The 13,283-nt window shown below is 36.1% G+C and overlaps 1 protein-coding gene across 2 annotated transcripts in view; it reads right to left on the bottom strand.

Moving 5' to 3' along the window:
* The window catches only part of ANO5 (anoctamin 5), an 89,898-nt gene that overhangs the window by 17,230 nt on the left and 59,385 nt on the right, over window positions 1-13,283 (bottom strand). For both annotated transcript variants that reach the window (XM_047878391.1, XM_047878392.1), the window contains exons 12-14: window positions 5,355-5,506; window positions 3,082-3,156; window positions 1,225-1,447 (exon numbers count right to left, since the gene is read on the bottom strand). In XM_047878391.1, coding sequence (XP_047734347.1) covers window positions 1,225-1,447; window positions 3,082-3,156; window positions 5,355-5,506 — 450 coding nt within the window. The remainder of the gene's footprint in view (window positions 1-1,224; window positions 1,448-3,081; window positions 3,157-5,354; window positions 5,507-13,283) is intronic.

Raw genomic sequence — 13,283 nt, 5'->3', positions numbered from 1 at the left:
TATCATATATCCTGAATTCCAAAGATAAATAAATATATATACATATACATGTATATATATATATATATATATATATATATATATATATGTGTGTGTGTGTGTGTGTGTATATATATAGATATATATATATATAAAATTCCCTTCACACCACAGAGAAGCATCAGTAGGTGTAAAAGAGGGAGCATGTTTTTCTGAGCAGATTATCTCCCAACAGGATGAGCTGTTCCAGCCAAATTGGTGACAGCTTCAATAATACTGAAATAGTAACACATATTATTCTAAAGACACAGATAATTCCTCTGCATTGCTAAAAATTCTCTAATATGAACACAAGTAATTTTTCTCACTGAAATCTGATTTTTTAGATGCTTTGTTTTTAAGTGCTATCTGCTAGATATTTTGTTTTGTTATTAGCAGAAAAAAAAGCAGTACAATTGAGAAAGAACTACAAATTTGAGGATAGCATTTAATTAAAGTTGCTTCCTAGTGCATACTCCGGTGCTCGGTGAATACTGTGCTCTTTCTGGTTATTGTTGTGCACAGTGATGGTGTCCTGACTTAGAGGAGGGAGCTGAGTGCACAGGGGAAAAGCTGAGGTCTGGAGAGGCATCTCCAATCTCATTTCCAGCTTGCTGGGGGGCAAGACCAGAAACAACTGTGCTCTGTACTCCTCTTCTGGACTAAATCTCCATTTCACCTGTGACACCTTTACCATCCCTCACGGTTGTGGGAGAACTTTTAATCATTTAAAAGGAGAATAATCCAGGATCTAAGACACGGCAACTGAAAAGAAAAGCACTACGTGTAAGATTTACTCAGGAAAAGCCGACTGTTCTGTTTTCCCTACAATGGTTTTCAAAATCAAATACCTTCTAAAAACCATACACAGGAAATAAAAATAACCTGTGTCTTGAGGAAAGTGAGGATTTTACTTAAAATTCAACTAGCCCCCTCAAGGGAGGATTAAGACAAAAATACTCAAAAAAGATCTACAGAGTCCTAATTCTTCTGTCTAGTTCTTTTTCTTGCTTTCACTACAATGGGCCTAAATATGACTGTTGGGGGTTCTGAGTACCAGCCTATGCATCTACCTGTAGAACAAAATTGCTTTAGAACTTTAAGAACTGCCTTAAATATGAACACCCCAGGGGATGATCCACAGTGGATATATACCACTGGCGGGAATACTTTTTCAGTGTTACACAGATGATCTGGCCAGCTTACCCATTTTTGTAATCCACGCAGATATCTTTTCATAAAAGAAATTCAAGATCAAGATGACGATAAAGTTTAAGCAGGATCCACTGAGTGATGTAGTTATCTGGGGAGTGAGGAAACTTTTGACGTGCTTAAAGGACGCTTCGCTTTCCATAAAGCTAGCAAATGTAGCAAAGACTGACAGGCGGTACACAATCACAGCTACCATACAGGCAATGACAAGAGCCATCTGGAAATGGGAAAGAAGGAATCGGTCACTGGGTCTCTGCATCTCTGCAATGTGTACACATCTGAAACATAACTAGTCTTTTCATCTCGTCATGTTAAGGTTAGTGCCTCTGACATGGAAAGCAGACCAAGCCAGGCTCTCTCACAACAGGTGGCAGTAAAAGAACACTGCCAAGAAGAAAGGGCTGGAGATATGACAGGACCTACAGTAGCAGCAGTTGGGGGAGCCTAAAACAGAAAAGTAGCCATTGCTCATCTCTTTTAGGCCCATCCTCTACCAAGCACTAGAAAACTATCCGGAAGACCAAATCCTGCCCACGGCCTTACTTATTCTTAAATGATTCTTGAGTTAAAAATGTCTTGTTTTGTTTTTGCTTTTTTTTTTTAAAGATTATAAGAAAAAACAAAGATGCCAGGGACTATTTGTACAAGGCTCACAAAGCCTAAAATACATCTGGCCCCTTGACAAAAAACATTTGCCAACCTCTGCTCCAAACAGGTGGTGTGAAAACCATGTGCTTTCCCAAGAAGAACACAGTTACAGATTCTATTTCATTACCCCTCAGAGTATTGCCATCAGTGGTCTGATATGCCTGGTCATTGAGATATTTGTATAGATTCTGCATAAATTTTAAACACTTCCCATATTGGAAAAACAGAAAGATGTAGGGATGCCTTTATCTCAATGATCAGAAAATTTGATTCTGAAAATTGGGGGCCTGAATCAAGTTGAATGAGTACTAGAAATAAAGGTTAGAACAATCTTTCTGAGACCATATTCTATATTATTTCTTAAGTAGTGCCCTGAATTGATTATTGCCCCCTCCATTTACTCTATCATTTCTCCTCAGTGACTGTTATATCATCTAAGAAAACATACATTTAAAACAGAAAAATCAATTCCTTTAACTAGAAATGTTAAAATATTATGGGATAATACGCACTGGTAAGGTTAAACTATAGTCTACAGCTGCTAATTATTTATATTTCAACGATGCTAAACTCTCAGGGGGTAACATTGCTTCTTTTCCTAAAGTTAAAGGCCAACTGTAAGAGGGCACAGATTTGGAGAGTGGAGGGCAGGAAATAAATTGTGGTGATGGAGGAATGAATCTATTAGTTCAAAAGCATGGAGAAAACCTGACTCCCTCACAATGGGATATGCTAATTAAATTTTTCAAACAGAAGTAATACTTTCTTCTATTTATTTCAGCAAGAAAATAAATTTCAATAGTATACGCTTTTTGTTTGCTTTTTGTGTAGCTATTTTAACTGGAGATAAAGATAAATTAATGATTAAAACCAAAACACTAACCAAAGAGTCTGCAGACTATAAGTCTGTTATACTGTTGAGGTTTCAAGCTATCACCTAATTAATGAAGTGCTGGGAGAGGGGGAAGGACAGTTTCTGAGATGAAGCCTCGCTGTCTCCCCCCAGCTCTTTTCCCAAGGTTCAATTATGGCACCTCCACATAGATCACACTTTATTTTATATAGAAGCTGTATTCGAGATAAAAGGACTGGGGACGGGGAGGAAGGAGAGGGACTCAAGAGTCACTGCAGATGAAACTGCTAGGATAATCTTCCTACGACTGCACGCCAATGACATGAGAGCAGTTGTAAAAGAATGCTCACCCATAACGTCACCGTAGCTCCTGATAAAAAGTACCATGGAAGGCGACTATATAGAGGCATATAAGGTTCCATCTCCTGTAATTTAGAAGAAACCACAGCAATATCAAAATCTACCCACAAAGTTGGGACTCCAAAAAGCAGTCAAAACCACAAAACCCAGTGAAAGTAGAAACCTCCCCCAGAGAATCCGCTACAGCTCATGGGAAGCTACATTCTAGCATTGGTTCCTTCCCTTTAAGTAGAAGCCTTCTACTACTCTTAGTTGACAGATTTTATACATAATATGAGCCACAACGGATACACACTATTTCCTCAGTGTTGAAATGGAGTGATATTCAGGCCTGACAAGTCTGAGGGCTGCTGTTTAATTTGAAATGCTTTAATGATATTACAGTTTTATTCTAACTGAATTCAATCAAACTGCATTGCTCCATAATTGCTATGTATGATATTAAACAGGGTGCCTTCTTTACACTTAACAGGATTCTGTTTTTCCACACAGTTCACGGGCCCAGTCTTTTCTACCTTCATGTTTTTAAGTTATTAATGGAAGATATTAATTATATCAGCTGAAAATTCTCTCCTATATCAAGAGGTAGTTAGATCTTATCCAAAAAAAATACTGCCATGAAGTAAAAGAATAGCTGTCAGCAGAAATCTAAATTTTGTAATCCTATCTAAAGGATAGGATTTTTAGGGAGGATTTTTACATCTTGAGGATTTTTAGGGAAGACTGAATGCAAACAGAACTCAACAGGCAAAATAGCCCTCCAAGTGCTCTACTGAAACCCCGGATGTATGTGCATGTGTGCATGTAGGTGACTATGTACATGTGTGTGCATGTGTGTCCGATACGTTTGCGTCTGTGTATGCATATTTGTTTGTGCCCATGTGTGTGTCCGTGCATACAAATATGTGTTCCCAGTACAGACTCAAATGTGAGGGTTCTGGTTGTACTTAACCACTGAAGCACTGCAAGTGAGTAAAAAATCCCTTGATTTCAAAACCATTAAAGTGGGTGATTCACAGTGGATCAATCCACACTGTTTTCAGCTGGTTTCAAATGTAAATAAACATTTAGTACATAGTGTTTTTATGTCAGTAATTTTAGGCCTACTTTTAGTTTTTTTACACCATGAAATAGGAACAGATACACTTCATGTCATTAGGACAATGTCTCTTTTAATATATTTTCTTAATGTCATACAGCCATCCAAGTTGTTAATGTATTTTCTGAGGTGTTTTTCCCCTTTGCTCATTTACCAAATTTTTTGCAATGTCTCAATAAAAGTTAATAAGTGTTTTGTGAATGCCTAAACTGTGAAAATAATTTTGAGTATTATACCACAAGAATAGTGTCCTGAACAAAGTAGGAAAATCTACTTTTCTGGTTGTGTTAGAGACATATTGTGTTTTGGGATTGTGTTAGAGATATATTCTATTCACCTTTAACAGCATCAAGCAACGCAGTGATTATAGATTATGGAAAGGTAGGGACGCTAAGAATATGCAGCCAGGAGTCTGGTCTTTGAAGGCAAAATACCTTCTATTTTCCCATTAAAAAAAAAAAAGAAAAAAAGAATTACCAAGAAGTCAGATTACTCAGTCAGCAACATACAGGTGATTTGCCAGTTAAGGATTCCCAAATCTAGACTTTACTGCCCAAACACTACTGCAATGATCTTCCCATTATGATAAATTGAAAAGGACTAGATGAATAAAATGTGGTCTAATAAAACAATCACTCATAAGTCCACTATCTTATTACAATACTATTTAAATTTTTGCATATTAACTTAGTATCATATCCATGTGTATATATATACCATATATATATATATACACACATATACATATATACATGTATATGTACGTATATATATATATATATATATATATGTGCCCACACAGCAGACACATTATTTTCCATTTTCCTTTTACATCATTTATTTACAAACCCATGCTATTTCATGACACGATGCCTTGTATTTGCTGCAAAATAATCTAGTTGCAGGGAGGAACAAGTGTAAATGAATCAAGATTGTCCACGAATTAATATGAATTGAAGCTGGGTGATGGGTCCATCCTGGGGTTCATTATGCTTGTCTATCTACTTTTTTTTTGTATATATTTGAAATACATATTAGAAACAACTAAAGAAGTTTATAAGATTTATATGTTGGAGAATATTTTAAAGGCAAATTAAAATATGCATAATTATTTGGGAGGTATGTCCACTGAGATACGCTGCCCATTTCAGTTTCCTAATCTACCTTAGTTACTGCATTTATTTTCCTGTGTTTACACATAGCTTCAAATTCAGGTCTCAGCTGAAGCTGCTGCTGTTCCTCTTCAAAGTCCACCAGGTCCCACTCATATTCCATTCTGGCTTGTCGCTGTTTCCAAAACTCCAAAAACAATGTGACTGTAGGCAAAGAAATGTATAAGAACAAATATAATCAAGAGATAGGGAAATCAAGTGAATAAAAAAGAACCTGGTGCTTTTCTCTACTTTAAAAAACCATTTTGGTTGAATGATGGCTCTCTGTCACTACTCTAATGACAAAATTATAGAATTACAAATGTTGTCTTAATACTATGTAGAAACACTGAAACAACTCCTATATAAAAATTCAAGTTAATTTCTTAGCAATCCCTGCAAGGAAGAAAAAAATTAAGGCACATTACTCTCTCTTCATTCAGATAATCTGAAAGAATGTTTAAACTTAACCTTTTATTAACACCTAGATTTTGTTTGCATGCTTTTTACTGAAATCATTCAATGTACATATGTATGTATAATTTTAATAAACTTTCAATTGAAGCATAACATATTTACAGAAAAGTACATAAAACACAACTGTACAATTTAAAGAATTTTCACAAAATAAACACTCTCGTGGAATCAGCAACTGTATCAAAAGGTAGTACATGAGCAGCACCCCAGAAACACCACTCCCTTATGACTCTTCTAAGACGTAAGTGTAATATCCTGGCTTCTAATATTATAGGATAGTCTGGCCTGTCTTTGAACTTTACATAAATCGTGTCATACACCATACACAGGTAGTTTTTGTGCTAGGTTTTGTTTTGGTTCAACTTTGCTTGTAAACTCAACCTATATTGCTGTGTGCAGCAAAAGTTCACTTATTTTCATTGCTACATAGTATTGCATTATGTGATAAATCACAATTTTGTTTATTATTGGGTTCATGGACATTTGTGCTACTGCCAGCCTTTTTTGCCATTATAGCATTGCTGTGAATATTCTTGCACGTGTCTTTTGGTGGGCATATGGAATGGAATGGAATACTAACACAATATTAACTTATAATTTTATCACCTGTGAAAAATTCAAATTTTAATGTTTTATCTGACTCATTCTCTACCTTTTAAATAATTATAAGGAATTATGAATTCTATCTGTACATTTTACAGTCTTAATTATATCCTCCCTTAAGTATCCTTATAGTCATCTAACTGATCTCTCTGATTCCAATATCCCTTTTTTTCAATATAAATATATCCCCTGACTACTAAAGAGTTTTATTTGTTTATTTGCTCATGTGTACATTCGTTTATGTATTTTTTCCTCATTTTTTAAAAAAAATTATTTTATCATAAGAACACTTAACCTGCTTAACAAATTTTAAGTCTACAATACCTTTATGTTGACTATAGGCACAATGTCATGCAGCAGATTTCTAGGGCTTTTTTATCTTACTTAACAGAGACTATATGTCCATTGATTAGTTACTCCCCTTTTCCCTCACCTCTCTTAACTCCCAACAACCTCCATTCCACTCTCTAATTCCATAAATTTGACTATTTTAGATATTTCATGTAAATGGGATCATTAAAGATTTCTCTGTCTGTGACTGGCATGTTACACTGACCATAATGTCTTCAAGGTTCATCCATGTTGTCACATATTGCAGAATTCCCTTCTTTTCAAGGGTGAATTGTATATCATATGTATATATCAACAGTGTGTGTGTGTGTGTCTGTGTCTGTATGTGTGTGTATGGTGGACATATATACCACAGTTTCTTTGTCTATCCATCACTGGACAATTAGGTAGTTTCTACATCTTGCTTATTATGGCTAGTGCTGCAATAAACATAGGAATGCCAACATCTCAAGATCCTGATTTCAATGATGTGGAATAAATACTCATAAAGTGATATTGCTGGATCATATAGTTCTATTTTTAGTTTTTTTGAGGAATTTCCATACTGTTTTCCAGCTGCACCATTTAGCATTCCCACTAACAATGTACAAAAATTCATTAGAATTCTCCACATCCTCACCAGCTCTTGTCTTTTGTTGTTTTGGTATTAGCCATCCTGACAGGTGTAAGATGATATCTCATTGTGGTTTTGATTTACATTTCCCTGGTAACTAATTACACTAAGAATGTTTTTCATATACCTGTTGGCCATTTATATATATTCTTTGGAGAATGTCTATTTGAGTCCTTTGTCCATTTTTTAATAAGGTTATTAGGGTTTTCTTTTTGTTTTGTTTTTTTGTTTTTGTTTTTTTTTTTGCTATTGAGTTGCAGGAGTTCCTTGTGTATTTTGGACATTAACCACTTAGCAGATAAATGATTTGCAAATATTTTCTGCCATTCCATGGGTTGTCTTTTCACTCTGCTGTTTTCTGTGCTGCAAGAAACTTTTTAGCTGATGTAGTCAAACTTGTTTTTGGTTTTTGTTCCCTGAGCTTTCATGTTATGCCCAGGAAATCAATGCCAAGACCAATGTAATGAAGTTTTCCCTTATATTTTCTTCTAGGAGTTTTATATAGTTTCAGGTTCTACATTTAAGATTTTACACAATGCTGAGGTGATTGAGTATCGGATAAAGACTCAATTTCACTCTTTTGCATGTGGATGTCCAGATTTCTCAGCACCATTTGTTGAAGAGATTATTCCTTCCCCATTGTGTATTCTTGGAACTCTTGTTGAAGATTAGTTAACGATATATGTTGATTTCTGAACTTTATTCTGTTCCACTGGTCTGTATATCTGTCTTTATGCTAGTGCCATACTGATTTGATTATTGTTGCTTTGCAATATATTTTGAAATCAAGAAGTCTGATGTCTCCAGCTTTGTTCTTCCTCAAGATTTACCTGGCTATTTCAAGACTTTTGTGATCCCAGGGGCACCTGGGTGGCTCAGTCAGGCAAGCATCTGACTCTTAATTTCAGCAGGTCGGCCAGGCATCTGACTCTTAATTTTTGCTCAGGTCATGATCTCACAGTTCATGGGATCCATGGGATCCAGCGCCATCCTATGCTGCATGCTGACAATACAGAGCCCAACTGTGATTGTCTCTCTCCCTCTCTCTCTGCCCCTCCTCTGTTCTCCCCCTCTTTCCTTCAAAATAAATAAATAGAAACATCTTTAAAAATTAAAAAAGGGGGGGCTCCTGGGTGGCTCAGTTGGATAAGTGTCTGACTTTGGCTTAGGTCATGATCTCGCGGTTCATGAGTTCAAGCCCCACGTCAGGCTCTGTGCTGACAGCTAAGAGCCTGGACCCTGCTTTGGATTCTGTGTCTCCCCCATCTCTGTTCCTCCCCCACTTGCTCTCTCTCTCTCTCTCAAAAATAAATACAGATTAAAAAAATTAAAAAAAAGACTTTTGTCATTTCATGTGAACTTTTTCAGTTGTTTTTCCTATTTCTGGTAAAAAAAAATGCCACTGGGACTTTGATAGAGATCATATTGAATATTTAGGTCACTTTGGGTAGTATAGAAAAAGTAATAATATTAAGTCTTCCAGTCCATTAGTATGGGATGGCTTAATATATTATTCCTCCAGGGGCACCTGGTGGCTCAGTCAGTTAGGCATCTGACTTTGGCTCAGGTCATGATCTCATGGTTTATGGGTTCAAGCCCCATGTTGGGCTCTGTGCTGACAGCTCAAAGCCTGGAGCCTGCTTCGGATTCTGTGTCTCCCTCTCTCTCTGCTCCTCCCCCAATCACACACACTCTCTCTCTCTCTCTCAAAAATAAATAAACATTAAAAAAATTTATCTTATTCCTCCAACTATTTAGAAGTATAATATTGCTTGCTTTGCATTGATTTCAGTTTCCATGGGTTAGTTACATAACACCAGTCCCCCAACATGACTCAAATTTCAGGTACCACAGTATATTAACTGTGAACTGTTGCATAAAGTACAAATTTTGCTGTTAGTTCCTCAAACCACATATCACTATATAAATAGCAGACGTGTATCATGATTAGTGACCAATCACATCACTTTAAATGCCGCTGGTGTTTGAACACTGCATATTTGTTAGTCAATTAATGTGCAGACAGCAAAGCATGTCTTTGTGTTTTCTCCTTGCCTTCCACGTGGCATTTTACAAAAATGGGTATTAAAAAAGATGAACAAAGATGTAAGTACATCAAACAAATGGAAAATGAAAACAAAACATAAATGGAGTTATGGAAGAATAGAAGACTGAGAATATTGACATTGTTGCCATTTGAGAGACTCTGTACATATACAACCAGAGGAACTTAGCAAAGGCAAATCTGCTGACACAAATGAAGAAAGTAGTTGTGAGGAAGAGGGATGTCCCATAGGAAACGGTGTTGGCAAAAACTTCAGCTTAAAGGAACTCTCAGTGATAGTTCATTACAATGAAAACACAGAGGGTAAGTTAATGCTCACACCAGAATGTTCTATCCTTGGGATACCTTTGCCACCTGTTTTCCCTTTCAAAATCCTATTTTAAAAAATCCAAATCAAACTGCAGGTCTTCTATAAAAGTTATCTCAATTCCTCTAGTCAAGAAGTAATTCCTTCCTCCTCTGTACTTCTTCAGCACTTAAAATTTAATGACAGTATGTTTTAGATTCTGGCCCAATTAGATTGTGACCTTCTTAAAAACGTTATATTTCACTCATTTATTTATTCATTTTTAAATTTAATATTAACTGAAATTCATGAGGCAGAAAATTTTATTCATTTATTCATTTCTTTACTCATGTATTTGGTAGATACATTGCTACTAGGAGAAAAAAGTTTTAAGAGCACAGTATAATTAAGCAGTCTTTTAATATTCCAATGCTTTCCTGAAGGGGATCTACTTGTATACTTAAAAGCTGCTTCCTGAAGGTCTGGCTTCCAATTAGACTGAACCAGGTGCTAACTCAGATCCTCCCCTTTGGGACACTGACAGGTCTTAGCATACTCCCAAATACTGGGAGCCACCAAGAACATAGAAGGCAGTGGGGACAATCACAGAGGTTTGAGAAACAACCAACAGTTCACAACGGATTCATCAAAAAGATTCATCTCCTATACCAGATCACAGAGTCATTACTGGGAGAGGTAGCTAATTTATCTAATGTGCAGAAATCAATACAGAGAGACAAAGTAAATGAAGAAACACAGGAATATGTTCCAAACAACAGCAACAAAACAAAAAACAAATACATAAATAAACCTCAGTAACTGACCTTAATGAAAATAAGATAAATGATTTACCTCATAAAAAGTTCAAAATCAGGGCACCTGGGTGGTTCAGTAAGTTAAGTGTCTGACTTCAGCTCAGGTCATGATCTCACAGCTCGTGGGTTCGAGCCCTGCATTGGGCTTTGTGCCAACAGCTCAGAGCCTGGAGTCTGCTTCAGATTCTGTGTCTCCCTGTCTCTCTCTGCCCCTACCCCTCTTGTGCTCTCTCTCTCTCTCTCTCTCTCAAAAATAAAACATTAAAAAAAATTTTTAGGGGTGCCTGGGTGGCTCAGTTGGTTAAACATCTGACTTTGGCTCAGGTCATGATCTCACAGTTTGTGGGTTCTAGCCCCGCATCGGGCTCTGTGCTGACAGCTCAGAGCCTGGAGCCTGTTTCAGATTCTGTGTTTCCCTCTCTCTCTGCCCCTCCCCTGTTCACACTCTGTTTCTGTCTCAAGAATAAATAAACATTAAAATTTTTTTTTCTCATTTTCTCTCTCTCTCTAAAATAAATTAAAACATTAAAAAACATTTTTAAGTTCAAAATAATAGTCATAAAGACATTTACCAAGGGCAGAAGAATGTTGCATGACCAAAGTGAGAATGTACTAGGAGACAGAAAACATACAAAAGTAATAAACACAAATCAGAGAACTGAAGAATGCAATACTGCACCAAAAATTTCAATGGAGCTATTCCACAGCAGATTAGATCAAGTGAAGAAAGATAAGCAAAATTGAAGACACAGTACTGTACTTCATTTAGAGGAGCAAAAAGATGAAAGAGTGAGGTTAGCTTAAGGGACTATGAGACAATATGAAGCTGACCAGCATTCACATTAATAGGCTCGCCAAAGAAGAAAACAGTAAGAAAGGGGCAGAAAACTTACGCAAAGATATAGTGGTTGAAAACTTCCCTAACATGGGGAGAAAAATATATCAAATCTGAGAAGCCCAAAGTGTCCCAAAGGAGTCCTAAAAGACTCACACTAAGACACATTATAATTAAATTTTCAAAAGTTATATACAAAAAGAGAATCTTACATGCAGCAACAGAAAAACAACTTGTTACGTACAGGGGACAGCCTCATAAGACTATCAGCAGATTTTCACAGCAGAAACTTTTCCAGGCCAGGGGGACTGGCATGGTATAGTCAAAGTACTGAAGGACAAAAACTGCCAACCACGAATATTCTATCTGACAAGCTGTCTTTCAGAACTGAAGAACAGATAGAGTTTTCCAGAATACAAAAGTTAAAGGAGTTCATCACCATTAGGATGGTCTGTCTGGCCTTATAAGAAGTATTAAAGAGACTTCTTTGATATAAAATAAAAGGATGCTAGTTACCAACATGCAAACATGTGAAAATATAAATTTCACTAGTTAAATTCAGAATACTCTAATGTTGTAATGGTAATGGCTAAATCATTTACAAAATTAGTATGAAGGTTAAAAGACAAAAAGTAGTAAAAATAACTATACAATAACTGGTTAATAGATAAACAAGATAAAAAGATGTAAATCGTGACATCAGAAGCATAAAGCATGGAGGGGAGAGTAAAAATACAGAACCTTAGTATGTATCTGAAGTTAATTCGCCTTAGCTTACCAGAGACTATAAGATGTTTTATATAAGCCTCATTGTACTCACAAAGCAAAACTTACAATAGATACACAGACGATAAAAAGAAAGGAATATAAACATATGTTAGAAAAAATTATCAGGAGGACAAGACAGGAAGAAAGGAACAAAGAAATTATAAAACAGCCAGAAAAAAATTAACAAAATGACAAAAGGAAGTCTACACCTAACAATTATTACTTTAATGTAAATAAGCTAAGTTCTCTAATCAAAAATCTTGGAGTGGCTGAATGAATAAAAAACAAGACCCAACCGTCTGTGAATTGCAGGAGCCTCACTACAGCTTTAAGGACACACATACTGAAAATGAAAGGATGAAAAAATATATGGAAACCAAAAGAAAGCAAGGTTAGTTACATCAGAAAAAAAACAGACTTTAGACAAAGGCTGTAATAAGGGGCAAAGAAAATCATTACATAATGATAAAGAGGTCAATCAAGCAACAGGATATAATACTTGTAAATATTTCTGCATCCAACAGCAGAACACATAAAGAAATAATATGAATATTAATAGACTTGAAGACAGAAACAGACAGCAATATAATAATAGTAGGGAGGGGTGCCTCGGTGGCTCAGTCAGTTAAGTGTCTGACTTCAGCTCAGGCCATGACTCAATGGTTCATGGGTTCAAGCCCCGCATCAGGCTCTGTGGTGACAGCTCAGAGCTTGGAGCCTGCTTTGAATTCTGTGTCTCTGTCTCTCTCTGCCCCTCTCTGGCTCATGCTCTGTCTCCATCTCTGTCTCTATCTCTAAAAGATAAATAATCATGAAAAAAAATTAAAAAATAATAGCGGGGAAATTCAATAGCCCCACTTTCAACAATGGATAGATTATTCAGACAGAAAAATCAATAAGGAATCATTCAACTTAAATTACATGTTAGACAAGATAGATTTAACAGAGGCCTACAGCACTTTCCACCCAACAGTGGCAGAATACACATTATTCTCAAGTGTGCATGGAATGTTCCCTAGGAAAGATCAAATGTTAGATCAATGCTTCTGAACAAGCAATGTCTCAAAACGAATTCGAAAGAGAAACAAAAATATCTGGAAACAAATGAAAATAGAAATATGACATATAA

This window comes from Prionailurus viverrinus, chromosome D1 (genome assembly GCF_022837055.1).
Source record: "Prionailurus viverrinus isolate Anna chromosome D1, UM_Priviv_1.0, whole genome shotgun sequence".
NCBI classification, from domain to species: domain Eukaryota; kingdom Metazoa; phylum Chordata; class Mammalia; order Carnivora; family Felidae; genus Prionailurus; species Prionailurus viverrinus.
This window is presented reverse-complemented; position numbering and strand designations above follow the sequence as displayed.